This window comes from Macrobrachium rosenbergii, chromosome 56, assembly GCF_040412425.1.
Source record: "Macrobrachium rosenbergii isolate ZJJX-2024 chromosome 56, ASM4041242v1, whole genome shotgun sequence".
In the NCBI taxonomy this organism is placed as follows: domain Eukaryota; kingdom Metazoa; phylum Arthropoda; class Malacostraca; order Decapoda; family Palaemonidae; genus Macrobrachium; species Macrobrachium rosenbergii.
In genome coordinates, this window is record NC_089796.1 from 58560444 (window position 1) to 58580556 (window position 20113).

Here is a 20113-nt window from a genome sequence, read left to right on the forward strand (position 1 = left end):
CTGCGAAATTTCCAAGCGGACACACCGGGTTCAATTACGAATGAGAAGTTCCAGCTTTATTTACTGATCCCTCTCAAATAGCTTTAAACTATAATACATGAGAGTTGTCAACTGATCCCTGAATGCTTGTGTCTGCGCAAAGCAATGAATTAATTTTTCATTCTAACAAATGTTAATTCTGGCAATAGACATACCTAATCCACAGGATATTAGGAATTTAAATATTAAGTAATAATGAAGCGCAGAGCAACAGTTCACTGTTCATTAACAGAGAGCTAAATATGAAAGTTAGAATTAGATCAATCTTAGCCATTCATACTTCTTGTTCCCACTTTGATTAATTTTTTACCACGTGTCCAGCATATAATGGAAGTGCACTGTTTACGGCTGGAGTGGGGAAACTAGGACATACATAGGAATGTCACAAATAAAAAATAATGCAGGATCTGGTTATTCTTAGGAATAACTGTAAATGAATGTTATGATTGGGAGGCCTATATTTTAATGGCACAAATACAACAAGACAGAACTGGGAAAAGTACCAATGAGGAAGGCTGGATATCTAAATAATGAAATGTCTACATTCTAACTCTTAACTTGATTACCAAACTTTGTACCTCTTTAAAAACACCTGCCCCGAGTCCACAAGTATAATTGACTAAATCTCAACCATGTGCAGATATACTGTAAAATCTCTCACATTTTGGTTCTTCAAGGGCTTTGCTATATAGAAACTGTGCCTCTTGATCTGACTGACAACACATAGTCTCTTAGACATACCTCATTTACTTCTTGTATTTTTATGGGACAGATTTACGCTAAAAATTCACGCCATAGTTTCACATTTCACAGAGAAAACTGTTATCACTGAAATGAGAATCAGTGTAGACTGAATTACCTTCATTCAGTTCTGCCTATTCTTTATACTCTGGCAACCCGTAGAAGCTCAGGCTAATGGCGATACACATAATTAGCAAAGGATTATCACTGTTAGCACACATCATCAAGGTGTGGCAGAGGCTGCCTGAAGTGGCCAAAGTAACATCTTTAGGAATTCCATCACAGTCAGTTTCATAACATCAGTGATTTCACAGGTCAACCATTTAAATCAATACAAACCCTCTGCAAAGGTTCAAGCTGGCGTGTCTTTCTAACTTATGGAAAAATATCTTTCAACATATACATACAAAGAAAGAAAGAAAAAAAAGAGCTACAAAGCATATGATATGAAAATACCATTGTGGAGGTACTGTCATGCTCGAGACTGGGGCATTCCTGGGCGAGTTTGTCAACGATGGGAGTAAAACATTTATTTTGTGCGCAGTGCTTGACCATGTTCGACTGCAAAGTTCATTTTTGGCATAGGTTTACTGAATAACAAAGAAGCGTTTAACATCTTACTTGAATTGATCTGCCCGTTAATTTCTATTGTTGGTTATGTCTTCGTAATCTGCTGTTATAGTAGCAGTCCAAACAAATTTTGTAGAGTGATTTATCTAGGAATGGTTGTGCACTTAATAAAGTTCACAGTTCTCTAGTGTCACTTTAACATTCCCATTTTTTAAGATACCATAAATTAAACAATTGAATTCAGTTAGAATGTCTTCTTATTGATAAAGCATTCTTTTTTATTCCTACGGCTAAAGTTAAGTATAGTTTAGTTTTACCAGACCACTGAGCTGATTAACAGCTCTCCTAGGGCTGGCCCGAAGGATTAGACTTATTTTACGTGGCTAAGAACCAATGGTTACTTAGCAACGGACCTACAGCTTATTGTGGAATCCGAACCACATTATAGCGAGAAATGAATTTCTATCACCAGAAATAAATTCCTCTAACTCTTCATCATTCGGCCGGGGGAATTGAACTCCGGCCCATCGAGTGACAGTCCGAAGCTCAACCGACTCAGCCAAAGAAAGGCTTTATTCCTACAGCACTACTCATAAGTATCTCAACATCAATGGTAAAGATTTATCATTCTCCCACTTTTGATTTGCATCAGGTCCTGTCTGGAATTTAGATTGTCATTGCTAAATGAATTCAAATTTATTCCATATAGTAATCACCGATGATGATGGTGCCAGTACAAATATACAGATATTTGTGATAAGCACTTTTCCATACTGAATTTATTTGATTGTTGTGAAAAGAATCAGATTTCATCCATAACAAACGAATTCATCTCTCTTCATCCGTGATCATATACAAAAAGATCGATGCAAAGATGATTTTTTGTCTCCTGTGTGCTAACTCTTATTCACACTTCCGTAGGAGTTACTCAGACGTCCTATGTAGCCTGTAACAACGTCATGCCATTCTTCGTCCCATATCCATTGGAAGACATCACGTGGATCACAGTCAGAAGAGAAACGAGTCCCTGGAAGCCTCTTCTGTAAGAATCTAATTTTATTTACTGCATGCCACATACTTTCATTTTCTTCTTCTTGCGAATTTTAACGAAGCGGAATGTTTTAAGTTAAGAAAGAGACATCAAGAATATTATGTCTTTATACGCAATAAAACCTAGAGGTATTATTGTATTGTGTGGTATACAAAGATACTGGAATGTCATAGTGTTTTTATGACAGTTATACCATTTTTGTTCAGGTCCAAACAACTTTGATGAACCCAGATTTCTGTAAACAAAGTAAATCACTTGCAAAGATATTTCTGACCCTCTTTGCACTCTGATTTCTCTCTAATCAAGAGATACTTGGCCTACCATTCGCAGAGGAAATGGTTGTATATTTATTAGTGCAATTATTATTTGAAATTCCCTTTCAAACAAAATTATGAAAGAAGCTGCAGTGCACGAGGTGCTTACTTGTGGAATTACTTTTCCAAATCGTATAACTCTTTGTTTTTTATCCACGGGGTTGTCGAGGTTTCGTCAAAGGCTATGGAGAATGAAAATTATTTACTGAAATTTAGAATTTTACTGTATATTTATAAACTGACAAGTGATCCGACGCATTTTAGTACGGACTGCATGTCAAGGCATCTCCGAGGCAGCTGAATAACAATAGCAGTTGGTTATTTTAGATTAGGGCAGCCTTGTAGTGGCACAGGCTCTTGCTCCTTCATCCGCCCGTCATCATCGTTGTTTGGCTCGTGGTGGTTAGGATTAGATTGGTTTTAAGGAAGCACGGATCTTTGCTTAATGTAGCAAAGTGTGGATCTTTGGACTGCCCTAGCAACAGAAATGGACAACAATAGGCTGTACGTACCAGACAGAGTATGTTCTCATGAAAACAAAAAATTGTCTGAATTAATGGAGCAAGCAGAGGCCAACAGTCTAACCCAAGACTGTAATCCGTGAACTTCACTTTCGATAAGTGTACCGAAAAAGTGTGAGGAAATCGAAAACTTAAGTGGTCCTTATGGCCAATAGAAAACACACAGATGAACGGATTATGTCACTGTAACACATGTATCAACCCAAAAATGCATAAGTTTGGAGTGAATGCAATTACCATAAGTTATTCCCAACGTCAAGTGATTTCGATATTTACGGGTTATTTCTTTTTCATACCTGAGGGCATAGAAATATTATGTGTGCAACTGACAAATCATTTACACACATGATTATATATATATACATACACACACACATATATATACACATATGTGTGTGTGTGTATGTGTGGGGGTTGCTGCGTGCACCAGTCGGAATGTATGAAGGGATTGATGAACTAACCCAGCTTCATGGAAGTGAAGTGTGGATGTTCAATGCAAATAAAAAGCAGAAGGTTGAAGATGTTGAGAACTGTTTGTGTAATATAATGGAGTGAAAATATATGAGGAGGCACATGGAAAAGTGATAAATGGACCTATGAGATGATTTGGTCATGTGGAGAGAATGGAGTGTATTAGAGAGAGAGAGAGAGAGAGAGCATGGCCTAGAAAGCCTTCATATTCATGATTCGAAAGAATGCGTGCAAGGCCGAGCCTTCAGCCTAGGCTTAAGAAGCAGCTGAAAAAATGGAAGTTTTCTCCATGAAAGTTCATCCTCGATTCAGCTGTTGAAGTATAAATTTTGGCTGTGATCTTAGTGATGTGTATCTGCATTCATTCGCTGTTAGAGAAAATGCTCTAGTGTTGAAAAAAAAATATTCAATAGGATCCTATTTATGTAAAGAAAAAAGAAATTAAGAATGTTTCAAAAATATGATGTTCGTGATGATGACCATATCGTGATCCCTTTCCTCTCTTTGTAAATGAGCCATGTCGTAGCACGATTGCTCGAAGAGTGATTCAACCCACCAAAGAAGTGCAGCAAACCAAAAGTTCAACCATTCTCCCAAAAGCCTTGCTTTTTTGTGCCTCCGTTCGAGGAAGGGATGATACTGAAGGCTTTTATTAGGCTCTGACGTCAAAGAGACAATTATACAGCAGATGATGCCTCTGAGACCTGTAACTTTATCAGTAATGAGATCTTCCTCTTTTGTGCATGCTGATAGCAGAGGGAGTTTTGTATGGACGCTGAAAACGAATTTATTCATATGTGGAGAGAGAGAGAGAAAGAGAGAGAAGGGGGGGGGGATCGGGCCCGGGGCGGTGGGGGAGAGGAAGATGATACTTTTCACAGAAGTCATCCAGTGAGACGTTACTGTGGAGAAAGTATTTTTTTTTAGGTAATAATTTTGTTTTAAGCATTACCTGTCTTTGTATTCTTATCGCATCTAACATTACTGCAAAAAAAAAAAGTTAGAAAAGTAAAGAAAAATTTATTTTTGTTTTTCAGGATAAAGTCTCCTTTAAGAAATGATTTGGCAACTTTTGAAACATCGGATTCCTGGGACATGAGTGTTGAATACGGAGTTTGTGACGGACTAGTCGAACTTCGCCTCAGGAACGTGACCTATGCTCTTGAAGATACTTATTACTCTGTTGTGGAATTCAAGAATTCATCCGCTTGTTTCTCACAAGTTAACTTACGAGTCGCCGGTAGGTTTGTCGCCTCTGGGAGGCTGCTTTATTTCCTGTGTTCTTACTGACATTCTAAATGCCGTAAAGGATATAAGTTTTTCTTCATTATCAACTGATACACTTGTTCCACTTTGTCGTACAATGATGTTGCGTTCGGTTCGTCAAGGGCAATGGGAAATGCCTTTATACCTAATGCAACTAAAGCACGAAATACAGATAAAAAAGTACAAAGTCTACTGCCAACACTTAACTCGGGAAATCACAATAACTTATGGCCGATCGCACTCGTGGAAGATGTCTTTCAGGGATTTGACTTCAGGAATGGCTCTTATCTTGAGGTGAAACACTAAAATAAATATCGTTGAATTGTGTTCTTTCTGTATGAGTGTGACGACTGGGAACGTGGGACTATCTTGCCGTCTGTCTCTTCTGCATTCACGTGCTACTCATTTACCAAGACCTAGATAAATCTTGCTATTTACGATCGCCTCAAGCTCTCGAAATTTCTTGCATACACACACAAAGAGCAGACGTATTGTGTTCTTGGTCAACCTGGCCAGCCTGGAAATATCTCGATTTAACGGATTTTGTAAAATCTCTAAGAAAAACATAATTAACATGCTTTCAAATTTATTAAATTATACATGAAAATTTCTTCTAAGATCTTACTGAACGATTACGTTCTCAAAAAGAAGCTTTTATAAGTAATTAAAGAAAGTCATATCTGCAGTAGCTACAGGTAAATTTCTATTATCTCTGTGCTCTCCAAAGTTGCAGAAAAACTTGTTTTTAAACATGTAGAATCTAAGGGATTGTTAGCTGATAGTCAATATGCATATAGGAAGCAGTTAGGTACAGTCGCTCAAAAATGTTTTGCAACATGTTCCAGAAGTTTTCGCTCATCTTACACTAATTTATTCGTTTGATATATACAAGGAAATGTTCTTTTCTTATTCGATTTTTGTTATTAATCATACGGTCAATAATACAAAAAAGAATGATGAGTGAAAAATCGGTATGACGGAAAATAACGAAACATTTTGAAAAATTTCGCCCATGATGGCAGGGTAAAAGTCAAATAAAAACTACAATTAGTCATCCATTTAATCCTTATGGGAGTAAATTCGGAGACTCTTCTTCGTGCATAAATAACCCAGTGGAAAAGTATAGGATAGAAATAAGAATTGCTGGGAAACGGGAGGTAATTTCTCTGACGCACCAGTCGTGTCTGTGGTTGTTTCATGCGATTATGTTGGAGTTGCCAAATAGCACCAGATGTCACTACTGTAAGCTGTTGTCCGAAAAGTTTTGAAGTCGCCTATGTTGCAAAACATTTTTGAGTGACGTGCCTGCAATGCTCTTCTAGATTTGACATGCCATTTGCAAGAGAGCCTTGATAGAGGTTATGAGTGCAGAGTAATTCAAGTAGATTTTAGTGGTGCTCTCGATTTAGTAAATCGCAAGGTACTTTTTTATAAACTTCAGAATCTTGTAGTTGGTGGATATGTTTTAGGTTTACGTCAAGATATTCTTACAGATAGGCAGCAGCGAGTTGGTGATGGGATCTTTAGCGACTCAAGACATACTATGTCTGGAGTTCCACGAGGTAGCGTTCTTGGTCCTCTGTTAATTTTAGTGTATACAAGTGATATGGCTGTTGGGCTCGAAAACAAGTTTGTTCAATACGCCGATGACGTAACACTTGTGGGTGTAGTAAAGTCTCCACTTAGGAGAAATTGAGTTGCCCTTAGCCTTGATCGTGACATGAACCGGATTAGTGAATGGTGTAGTCGGTGGGATATGAGGCTGAACTCGAGTAAAACGAAAACACTATTGGTTAGCAGATCTCGTACAGATTTTCCACCCCATCCTCCCCTTCAGGTGACCGGGACTCTGCTAAATGAGTCTGAAGCTTAAACTATTCTAGGTGTAACTTCTGAATCACATCTTACTTTTGAGAATCATCTATTGAAAGTGTCACAAATGCCGCACGAAAGTTAGGTATTGTACAAAAGGCCTCATATATTTACAACAGTGATAAAATCAGTGCAACCTATTTTAAGTCATCTGTCCTTCCTTTACTAGAATACTGTTCTCCAGCGTAGATGTCTGCTTCTTCCAGATATTTATCTCTTTTAGACGGAGTGGTTCTTGGTGGTAGCTTTCTGTTTCTTAATATTAGCATTTAAGATGGGACCATCTCATTTTTGTCACTGTTTCATGAGCTGTATTTTACCAGAGATATTCATAACTGCAACTGATCCCTGATCCCCGTTTCTTCCCAAGAGCAACCAGATCCGCTGAACAGCAGCGCCAATGTGCAGTAAATGTGTCTCGCTGTAGAACTTGTCAGTTCCAGAGTCCTTTATTCCTCACAATATTGGACTGTGGACAGTCTCCCTGAGGATATCGTGCAATTGGAACGTCAAAATTTCAAAGGAGATTCAATGCATTACTACCCCAATACAATTCTCCTTGCATTTTCATAATTTACTTTCATTTTTATCTTTGTTAATTTATTTTTTTTAACAAGCGATCTCTTCTTTCTGTTTTACAATTGACCTTCCGTTACTTCTTTCACCATAACCTTTGGAAGCTTAAATTTCAAGTGAATGGCCCCTGTGGGCTTGTTCCGATGAATTGCATTCATATTTTGAGTGATAATAATAATAACAACAACTAAAGATCTAGAACATTACAGTAAATGGAATATTTTACTAATCTTGAAACAGCAACAAAGTAATACCACTAGGGGAAATTACACAAAAGAAAAAAATAACCCATGCCAAAATATATATTTTGATATATTTCTAAATCGCCACACTAAATATTCCCCCGAGAGTTTGTTTTGCCTCAGCCAAGAATTGTCACCAGCGGTAAACGAAAATGGAAAATCTAACAGCGCGTATTCTGATACTTTTTTTTTTTGTTGCATATGTTCACAAAGGAGGTGTCGACTGAGCACAAGGATGCTTGGCTTGGATTTTTTTCATACATATTGGGCGCTAGGCCCCAAGTGTGATAACATCTAAGTCAAGATGCCCAAAACGTGCCCATATGTAGCCACATTTACTAATGGTATAAAGGTATTAAGAGAGACGAGTATATCAGCTAGACCTATACTCAGCCGCTCAAATATAAAAAAAAAAGACAGCAGTTTCATGCAACCATCACCTATTCTGCGCTCAGTTCACAAATCATTATTTTCGAAGCTTCAATAACTTTCCTTTCTCTGACTAATAGCGCCTCAGCCACGCACAGTAGACATAGCTCACTCATGCTCACTCTCACTTCGAAAACAAACGGCCCAATCTCTCTTCTCCACAGCACACACTTACCTTCCATCGCAAAGGTATTTAATTGCAGTTATATTTAGCCCGCAGGGAGGTAGTGTCGTCAGTGCATCTCACGTGGTGTACTGTAGGCATTACTTAAGGGTCTTTGCAACATCCCTTCGGCCCCTGGCTGCAGCCTCTTTCATTCCTTTGACTGTAACCCGTTCATATTCTTTGTCTTCATCTGACTTTCCACCCTCTTTAACAATTGATTCATAGTGCAGCTGCGAGGTATTCCTCCTGCTACACCTTTCAAACCTTCTTACTGTCAATTTCCGTAGCAGCGCTGAGTGAACCTCATAGGTTCCAGCGCTTGGCCTTAGGCCTAAATTCTATTCTATCCTACATGGAGGGGATGGTTTCAGAAGGTGCTGCCTTTCTGGTTATCAGTGAATTGCCTTGGGATGAGGGTGCTAGCCACCCTGCCACGTGCTGTGGCAATTCTCCTTCGTCAGCCAGCCTAGTAATGACCAGTTTTAGTATTGCTTAACTTCCCTGAGAAGACGTCCAGCGGCTTGGTATGAAGTTGTAAACTAGTTTTATTAGATGGTCTAAATGTACCAAGAGTGTTTCATATAATTTCCAAATGAAAGGGGAGATAGCTGTAGCCCGTGTCAAAATACGAATACTCTCGTATCTAATATCTGACACCAAAGGCCTCAGAAATAGCTCCCTTGTATCAAATAGTACTCAGATCATTGTGATTAGGTTCTCGAGATAAAACTCACATAGATATTGATAACTGTATAATTCCACAAGCCAGCGTCATCTCAGCGCGCGAGTAAAAATAAATAATAAAACAAAAATCGTGGGCTTACACTGGCATTTAGCAAAATTTGCATAATAGCTAATAGCGCTAAGAGCAGTTTAGCTCTACAAGATTACAGTTCTGCACAACGTTTTCACATTTATGATGAAACAAAACCACGTACCACCAATTTGAACACCATGGGCAAGATCAAGCCTTTTTTAGGGAAGTGGGATTTTTCTGCGAAAATGTTGACAACAGTTAAAGTATGACAACATTGTACACATTAATAACGTTTAAATTATTAATTTTATAGAAAAAACTTAATGTACATTTCACTACTAAAGATGAAAAAGGAATGACGGTATTATGAACTCTTTTCCGATTATTGCCACGTGGGAGACTTTCTCAGCAGAATGATTGCGTGTCTGGTGAAGGCAACGCCACACCTTCTACCCACTATGATCTCTCACAAAGGGATTTTGTAAACACGTCACGGTTACAGGGTGCCACAAACAAACATTTTATCATGAAAAAGAAACTCGCATCATTTGTGTAGAAATGTCTCAGTACTCCCAAACAGGCGAAACAGAAATTATGTCAGCTGTTCACACAATAAAGGTCATGATTAAACAAGGAACAGCAGGGGAACAACAAAAGAGAAGATACAGGAATAAAAAAAAAATAGAATTGCGAGGGAAATTCCTCACAAGCAGGATGTGCAGCGTGTGTGTGCCCGTTGTGCTGATGCAACCTTTGCCGTTATTCTCTTTAGTGGCAGTTGTCGAGTGTCTGATTTATCAAAGACTTCTGTTCGCATTTTTGTTTTCTCTCTAAGGTAGGGTACAATTAAATGTGGCATCCTAAGTTTTCACAAGTCCCACATGTGATCCCTCGTTTTCGTTTAGCTGCAAGTAAACTTTCTATGATGCGAAATTTACCCGAGAGGTGCCAGGAACCAAATGGGAAAGAAATGACCGAGAGAAAAGGATTTGGAAGGGTTGACGCTTTGGCTTGGTGGAGGAGGCAGGTTTAGGGTACGCAACTGACTAACGTTGACGATTATTTTTAGATAGACTAGGGTGTGGGCTGGCCATTTAAAGGTCCAAGAAAAGACAGATATCTCTCAGTCTCTCTCTCTCAATCTCTCTCTCTTCTTTCTTTGCGACGTGCAGGGATCCTAAGAACGGATATTTGGCAGTATATTAAATCTAGTTAAATACAGGTTAATCTAGGGATATCTTAAAATTGTATAAAATCTCTTTGCATTTTATTTTTTAAAGCAGTCCCACAGAACTTCACTTGATAATTCCTGTTGACCAAGTCTTTGCGTATCATTTTTAATCAAAAATTGAAAAAAATAAATTAAAAATTGATAGGCAAAAAGAAAAGACAAATCCCAAAGTCGTTGTGTTACTATTGAGAAGCTTTACATCCCTTCCTTCTGGATGGCTTTAAAAGTGTAACTCCCTCAAGCAAATTTGATACACAGCCACTAATAAGGCTAAATCAGTAGAATATTCAATGGCTAACATTTTACAGCGTGTTTTCGTCACGACATGATCACGGTCACCGTCTTTGGCCTTAGTGTCATATTTACTGGTTTGTGCTTACACGATCTCCGTTTAAAATTTTCTTGCAAATTAAAAACTTTAAATTAAATAAGAAAAAAGTGTCAAGCCATAAATACTTTCTTTCTTTTAACTTCCACTTGTCTTGAGAGCCTAAAACAATAAATGATACTGAGTCAAACTGATAATTTTTGATGCGCACACTTCGACTATAAACAACGTAGACTATACCATATAAGACATAGAGGTCCAGGTTACACAATCTGTACAGAGGGATCCAGTCTTACTCGGGTGTAGGATTTGCTGCAATATCGTCTGGTGAAACAATCCAGTTATAACCCAGTAATGTATCTGTTACTAAAGCAGTAGAAGCACTGCAAAGTTAATTTCCTAAAAATCCCCCATTTCAACAAATTAAGTTTTCATTTCTTAAATTGCATGAAATTGGTATAAATGGTGAAATATCTTGGGTCCCTTCACATGTTGGCATTGCAGGAACTCAAGATGCTGACAAATCAGGCAAAGATGCAAAGACTATGAACTGACAAAACATACTTAATCCTGTCATTGATCTGTTATGATCTCCTAAACCCATCATTATTAGTAAATGCCAGGGACCGTGGAATAATAACTCGGACATTAACAAGTAAAAAACAGTACCAAGTTAAAGCAGATTGAAGTAACTGTTCGACTGTGGTGTATTTCATCCTGAGCGCAGTGAATGAAGATCAACACTCACACTCAAACATATCTTTAGTGACCTTCCAACTTTCAACCAGCAACTAATACCAAGTATGTTAAACAAATCTTTGAAAGAATTTTGTCAGATTTTCCAACATTTTCAGTGCATCCAGTCATTGAAATTTTAAGGAGCTGCACTAATAGTAATAAAATAAGATTAAAATATTTCACCAAAAACAAATCCCTCGGGCCATCCCTGTGAGTGTTGCTAATGTTAATTCAGTGTCTGTTAATACAGGTTAATAATAATAATAATAATAATAATAATAATAATAATAATAATAATAATAATAATAATAATAATAATAATAAAAACTGTCGTTACCTTTGTGAACGTCGACTTGCTTATTGAAAGCAGTATGTCTTTTTCGCTATCAGTTCATAAACTCGAAATGCCTACATAGCTGCTAAAGAAAAAAACTCTAAGCTTGAAATATCGGACTGGCATACGAATTCGTTTCAGGGGATAGGATATTTGAGATTGAAAGAACTCTGCTTACAGTGTGCTATCACAAAATGATTTATTGATTTTATTTTCCTCCTTATTTCCAGAGAAAAACCCAAAAGGAGAGTGCTCATTCATCTGGAATCCTCGGAAGACCGTTCTCGCCTGGAATACTTTCCGCCAGCGGATGGCCAATGCCACCATTCTAGACAAACTGATTCCAAAGGGAGCTGAGATTGACGAAGCATTTACGCTGCAGACCTGTCCTACAGAGGTGATGTCTTGCCAAGAACATCAGAAAATGAAAAGCTGCATTTCGTCAAGATCTCGAATAAGACTGAAAACGGTTTGTGTCCCTAACGAAGACGATATCATGAAGTTGGAAGTCGAATATAAAGAAGATGATGCCTGCGAATGTGGGATACGAGATTCGCGCACAACGAATGACGTCACCCATGCAGGGACCAAGCCCATCGATATTATAAGAGCAGAACATATAGGGAGTTGCCCGGGTAAGAACAGGTTTTTTTTAAATGACGGTATCGAAAGGGGGCAAAGCAGTCATCGAAATGGTCTTAAACACGGTGAATGCTAAAATACTAATTGTGTTCAGGAAACAATAGTCAGTGATGGTGCAATGGTAGCTTAAGCTAACAACAGTAACATTTGTTGGTCATCAGGTTTGTTTTCCAATTCATCTTTCAGAAAGGTGTCTGGTAGGATTCTGAATAGAATAAAACGGATGGCAGTATGACTGACAGGGAAGGACACTGTGGATTTAGAGAAAAGTATTTGATATGAAACAGTTCTCTGAGAATATTGAGCGTACAGGAATTGGCTGTACGTGGCACCCATGAACCTGTAAAAAGCTCATGGCGGAAATGAGAGATGCCCTGTGGAGAGTGCTGAGGGTTTTCATTATAAAATGATTTGTGGACAGGAAAGTGACTGGTTGGTTTAAAAGTGAGTCTGAGACAAGCGTGTTTTATGTCTCCATGTGTGTTTACACATCTAGGAATTAATTTAATGGATCTGGTGGGATGAGAAAAGGCGAGCCAAAGAATATATGAAGTACGGAAGGAGCATGTTCTGTGTAAAAGATTTAAAAGAGGCCTGGAGTGTCTAAAGAAAATGAAGAGTGGACGTTGAACACAAATGAAAAAAAAGAAGGCTTAAAGACTGAAATGATTTTTTTTTTATTAAATGTAGTAAGAACAGTTCAAAGGACGAGAAATTTGGAGATACAAAAAGTTGTTAACAGACCGAGTCAAAGTATGAGTGTGGCAGTGACAGTTGTGTTTCCTCTGGAACCAACCCTGTAAAGGGATATAACTTTTTGCTTAAAGTTTGGGGCAGTTGGTAGCGCCCTTGCCTTTATTTGAGAAACCTGAGTTAGATCCCGATGTGAGATAGAAATTTATTTCTGTGAAACACGTGATCAAGTGTTGATTAGTTCCATCATCTTCATGCTGTAGGGATAATTCGAATGAAATGCTGACAACTGGGTCACTGGTGGGTCAGGAAGTTGGGTAAAACTCACTGGCATGTTAAGCAGCAGCCTGCCAAGAAAAACCTCAGGTACATAAGTACTTAGGTTTCAGTTCTTTTATCACTTGTGTGGGTCAGTTGGTAGCTACCCAGCCTTTCATTTGAGAGACCTGGGTTCGATCCTGATATGAGTCAGATACATATATATATTTTTTTTATTTATATATATATATCACACATCACCACAGGTGAAAAAATAAGACTTGGTATAGGTCCTGACCGGTTTCGACTTTATTTGTAAGGCATTAATGAAGGATTAATTTATAGAGGTAGAAATCACGGTTTATATATTACAGAGACAGTATGGACAAACAAAAAACCGTTTGAGACTACAGATCCACACCTTACAGGTGTCAAAGGGGACGGGTGACGAAACACATTATGATAATCCATTTTCCATACGTATCTACTGCCCTCCTTAACATTTTGAAATAACAGGATTAAATTTATACAGGCCTTGACTGATATTCTTGTTATGGCCAAAACTTTCTTTTATAAAGCTAGATTCAGTTATAGTTCTTTCCATCGCATTATTAGGATAAGCTGTCACTTTTGTCCTTGCCTAGTTGATTGTATTATTGTTCTCACTAACATGCACAAAAATGCCACTGTTCACCTGTACATATCTTATACAGTTTTTATGATGTTCGGTTCTTGTTTCCAGTGTTTTAACAGTTTGACCAATGCAAAAGTTGTCTCCTGATAAGTTCAGTACATGTGTCATTGTTTCATTGTTTTTAAATGCCACATTATCTAAAACATTCTTAAGAAGATGGGGGATATCTTTCAGACTGTTATTAAGAAATCAGTGTTCACAGCTCTGTTTTTAAGAGCATTACGCATATACAACCCTGATGAGATAGATAAGATTAGGAATACATGCAAGAAATTTAAAAATCCTAACAGTGTACTAGAAAAAGTAGACTCTGCATCAAAACAATAAAAAAGACCTTGCAACACAAACAATTTGCTTGTGCTTACCATATAACAATGAAATGTACTTATAAAGGAACTCTCCCAATAGTACTAAAGAATATATATATATATATATTATATATATATATATATACATATATATATATATAAAAAGTATATATACATATAGTATATATATAGCATATATATATATATATATATATACAGTAATACCCCAACTTGTGAAAATTCACAGACACGTGAACTTTTCATTGGAACCAAACTAATTGTCATACATGAGTTTTTCACTGACACACATACATTTGTGAATCCTCAAGAAACCCTGGAATAGTGTTTATGTTTAATTTTTTATGTAATTTATAAGTTTTCAAGCTTTTATGTGTAAATTAAATAACATTAAACAATAAAAATAATAATTCTCTCTCTCTCTCTCCTTTACTGCAATGAGAGAATTTTTATGGTACGTGTATATGTTTATTTGTTTTGTATGAAAAATAAATTATTTACCATAAGTACTAATTTTCAAATAATAATAATAATAATAATAATAATAATAATAATAATACAACTGTAACTACAAAATTCATATGTGATATGTATTTTAAACAAACAAATATCTTTCCCTCATCTTTTGTTAATGCTTGAAAGAGAAGCTCAAAGGCAAAGCTGTCAAATATGTCAATTTAATATGACAGGAAGGGGGAGTGTTGCTGATTAGCATGTCAAAGGAGTCTTGTAATTCTCTCTCTTTCTATCTGTGTCTGTAATAATCTATAAATAATTTCAGTCTCTTAAGTAAGGACAACTCTTATCTCTCTCTCTCTCTCTCTCTCTCTTTCTCTCTCTCATTCGTTGTTAGCTCTCACACATATTTTATAACATACGTATTACTGTTTCTCTGTGCGTCTTTGCCTGTAAAGTAGATAATTTTAAATTGATCTAATTTTATGTGTACCACTAAGAACTGTAAATGCGCCATTCTAAAACACTGAGACGTATAGCATTTCAGGACAAAGAGAAAAAGACAGAATTAAGAGGTTCTTAAAAAGAGGTTGAGAAGACTTCTAAAAATAGATAAGTGGAATGGATGAGAGAGAGAGAGAAATAGTATAGTAATCTTCACACTTTCTTCTTACGTCAACCATTTATTTATTTTTTTAAAGGTAATTTATTAAGCTAAATTTTAAATGAAATTACAGTAACTTTAATTTCACGTAAAAGTTAGCTTAATATAGAACATGATTAGAGTCTGTTTAAACTTGTAAACTTGTGTAAGTTCGATATAGGTATGATATATATATATATATATATATATATATATTTCAGTTTTAAGCAAAACCTATAACCCTTTTTACAGGAGATGGCTCCAGAGGAAAAATAACTGTCACTACTAAACTCATACTTTGACTGTTGAATTATGAAACTGGGCCATGAACTCAAACTTAAAAATTATATGTATGTATATATATATATATATATATATGTGTGTGTGTGTGTGTGTGTATGTATGTATGTATGTATGCTTGTATATGTATATATATGTATGTATATATATATATATATATATATATATATCACTCAGTTTATAGTTAAGCATCAAGACTTGAATCTGTATGCATCTGTTTAAAGTTACACTTATTTTATTGCAGGAGAATGAACCCAAAACGCTAAAGTTAGTGGCCATACATTATCAAAGTGATAAACAACGAGACGACCTATACAATGCCGTCTTTCATACCAGGCAAGAATATTTGGGTAATGCGGTGCCCTATGGGTTCAACCATCTGCGAAGAAACAAGAAAAAAATGTAGCGCCAATGGTTACGAGAAGAAGAAAAAGAAAATAAAGCAGGAGGCTTACGACAGACTTTTTATCATCAAATACCTTCAAGCAAAAAATTGCACGTGCAGGCGGGAGAATGCAATTCATCCTTACAATTCAAAGCTTTTTATCTTGGATGACTTTATTAGTTTGCCTTTAAGAAAAACGCTGTAAATATCTTACCAATTAACTTAATTTCAGTAACGCCAACGATTTTAACATGCAAGACGACTATGTCAATCATTTAATTGTTTTAAGCAAGAGGGGCCAGCAAACATTATTAGGGAGTTGTCTTAGTGTTCTGCCTGATGTTTTGCTAAAGACAAGACGAGCATTCTAGGAAATAACGAGTCTTTCACATGTTCTAATATGCCCTAGCAGAAAAGGAGGCAGTCCATTTGAAAAAATGTAAGTTGTAATTTAAGAATTCGTTTAATGTATTTATTTGTGTTGGAAGTGAATTGTATTTCTTATTGATGTGAATGGGTTTGGAGTAATTCATTTCAGCTTCAAATGGACATGAAATGGATGAGTGACAGACGAACCGTCATGGCCAACAGCTTTAACAAAGGACACCATGAACAAAACTGCATTTTTGGTAATAAGAAAAGAAGCTTAAAAGCAAACAGTGCTAGTTTCAATCGTGCATTAGATAATGCCCCGAAAGAACCAACATCTAAGTTGAGGCCACCTCAAATGACATTCTTTTGAGATACCAAGGATAGAGTTCTGAAAGCAAAGAACCACACGTCTGGGAAGGGGCTTAACTTCTTAGTCTTAGTAACCGCTCTTCACTCTCAGCTGCCACTAAATTCCTCTACACGAAGCTCTGGGTTCTTCTTTTCTTTGCGAAATGATGGAAGTGTGAGTTAGCTGTCTTTCTGTCTGTCTCTTGTACAGCTATGCTCTTAAGTGATGCGACATGATTGCACAGGATTTCGTTCAAAATTCACGAACTGGCAACTAACATGCTCCATATCTATCCATCACTTCAGTGCGAAAACACGATTATTGCATACAGTAAGGTCTTAATATGTTTCATAAGAGTGAAATCTGTCATATATTTCAAAACTGTAAGAGAATGTCACTTGTAGCCAGATATCGGAAAAAGTTACGAAACATTTTCAAAACTTTCATTCACTCATCGCCAATGCATTTGACAATAAGAGAAAAGTCATCAGCACTTACACAACATTATTATCATTACTGTGATTTGTATATTTATTACCTGTTCATTTGTCCTTATACATAGTATATGTGTCAGAGTATTTTTTTGTGTCCAATCAGCTGTTGTTAATCATCATGTTGTCTATAAGTACACTCAACAAGAAAGTGAGGATCTAGATTTTAAATCTTCGGACATATATTGCTCAATGATGCGACATCTGGCAATTTTAGAAAGGAGGAGCTTCAGTCTTATTTGTGTTTGTTTTTGTGACCTCCTCTAACTTTTCAATCATATTCTACGATTCTGAAATCATTGACACTTAAATGCAGTAGTGTTTACAGTATTCGTTCAAGTTGTAATTTGCAGCTACAGTTCTGAGCAAAATAAACATTTTTTCGACATAACCTACCAAGTAACCTTACACAAATGAATTTATGACACCACAATGAACGGAATCGCTTGCATAACAGGAAACGCGATCTTCCATAATGAAATCAATAGTTAAATCTGAGCAATGTCAACAAAAAACGTGGGGGACAATAAAGGAACGAATGCAATGTTATGATGAGAGAGAGAGAGAGAGAGAGACTAGAGAGAGAGAGAGAGAGAAACGTCAGAGCATCCAGTTACTTGAGTTACTGTGTTTTCCGCTAAAGTTCTGGCGCTGCTCCTCCTCACATCATAGAGAACGCTCTTGCGGATTTCAATAGATTTGGTCAGCCTACCCTGGCTGTCACAACTTTACTGCCATTAATTCCAGCTGACCTTTAACACCGTGAAATACAAATATGAATATGTAAAAATTAAATAAATTATCATTACCTTGTATGATGATGCAATACTAAACCTGTTCATAACCGGAAAACAAGTAAATATTGCCGTTCTGATAAAACAGTGACTACACACCGGTGATATCCATACACTATCTTTTTAGATCTCTATGAACAAAGTCATCTGAAAATTCTGATTACTTCTGGACATCATGGTGTTCTTAAATATCTGAACGCTTTTGTTTTGCAGATTTAATATATATGATATAATTTGCATTGTATTTTCAGATTCTAGAGTAAATTTACCGAGATTATGTGTTTTCTGTAAGAAAAAAATTAAAATTCGATGAACGAAATCTAATGAAAACTGTATCCTCACTTTCCTTGCCGAGTGTACCTCTCCTGTTTTGTGCAGAGAAATAATTTGACCTTGGGTCACTTGTAAATTTTGTAGGCCTACTGACGTCTGCGTATACGCCGACGTCCGCACGCCGCTTTATAAGCGGGCCGCTTCAAGAGCCCATGCTGGCACAAGGCCAGCTAAATCTGAAACAACAATCAATAAACTAGCAGTACTTGTCTTCCTGCTCTTTCTTTAGCACCTCTCACAAAGTCATCATCAAACCTCAGTTCAAATGTTAAATAAAAAAAAATGAAAAAAATGCTTCATAACATTATTTTTGCTTACAATGCAACCATAAAATTTGGAATAGTCCTATCTGATTGTTTTTACGCCTTAACGCTGAAAAAAATTTAAATGAGTAAATACAAAAGTAGAATGCATCCACTGATATCAACGGGTGAGCGGAGCATGTATGGCGCAACCTTAGAGTGGCGGTGCACCTGTTGGTGTAACTTGGGTCTACACTACAATGAGTAGCGACAGTGAAAGTATCTTGAAGCCATTTATTTTATATTTGTTAGAGGAATATTTGGATTTTCATACAAAATAAATTATTTGTTATATTTCATAACCACTTCAAAATTATGGCACAAGCAAATATTCCGCCTATGCAATTATTCTTTTGTTAAAGCAAGATTTGGTTTCCTAGGCCTAGGTGTGTTAGATTTCTTTAGCTTACTATAAATTATAATACAGTACACTTAGCATTCACATCTCTATATTAACAATTTCTGGTCAGAAAACATGTGAAGTTATCTACACATTCTTGCATTTCAAGCTACCTTATGAATGAATAAACTATACAACAAAAGCGAGCCGAAATACTTTTAAGAAAATAATATATTAAGCCAGTTAGAACACGAGTGTTCCATAGGCCTTGATATTAATACTAATAGATATTTCTATTAATAGCATCTTCTCCATATAATTAAAATTATCATTTATTCTTCAAAGAACAGGTAATTCTACAAATAAATTCTTTAGTAACAGAGATTACATCTCAGAAGGCTAATATTGTTCCATATATATCTCTTTTCTAAAGGTCATTTATCTGAGACATTTATCCTTTAGTAATGACGTTTAATTTTGCAAGAGTTGTAATCATTCAGTGTTTTAAAGTCGTCATTACATATCAGTGCTCATACCCGAGAAGTGTATTCTTCATTTCTGTAGTGAGGGATGAAGGAAATGCCCACTTGCTTTCTGGGCGTTCATTTATATGAGAGACTCGTTTATATTCAATTTCTGTTGAATCTCCTTGTAATTAACTGTTCTCATTGTGATTTATGTGTATTAGTCTAGTGTGTAATTTTTTTTTTCTTTTTGCCTTTTTTGTATGCATATTTCATATGTTTTATTTTATTGTTGAATAAAATGTAAATTGTGGAAACTTTTTTTCTATCACTAAAAAGTATTTGGCCCTTACCCCGTCTGGTCCAATATATTTTCAGTGTGAAACAATTTAGTGATGATGAAATACAGTGTATACGATAAATATCCTCTCTCACAGTATGAAATGAGATATATATATATATATATATATATATATATATATATATATATATAATAAATATATATTATATAAATACTATATATCTATATATATATATTATACATATACCATAATCTACTATCATTTTACCGATATGTAAATTCTAATATAGCCACAATAGCCTCTTAACTTCCTTCAATTCTTCG

The 20113-nt window shown here is 36.2% G+C and overlaps 1 protein-coding gene across 5 annotated transcripts in view; it reads left to right on the forward strand.

Annotated features, from left to right (window-relative positions):
* LOC136836631 (uncharacterized) overlaps positions 1–18593 on the forward strand; it is a 58559-nt gene extending 39966 nt beyond the window's left edge. For all 5 annotated transcript variants that reach the window (XM_067101096.1, XM_067101098.1, XM_067101093.1 and 2 more), the window contains 4 exons: positions 2272–2392; positions 4745–4947; positions 11877–12281; positions 15903–18593. In XM_067101096.1, the coding sequence (XP_066957197.1) occupies positions 2272–2392; positions 4745–4947; positions 11877–12281; positions 15903–15910 (737 nt within the window). In that variant the 3' untranslated portion in view covers positions 15911–18593. The remainder of the gene's footprint in view (positions 1–2271; positions 2393–4744; positions 4948–11876; positions 12282–15902) is intronic.
* Positions 18594–20113: the final 1520 nt, after the last annotated feature.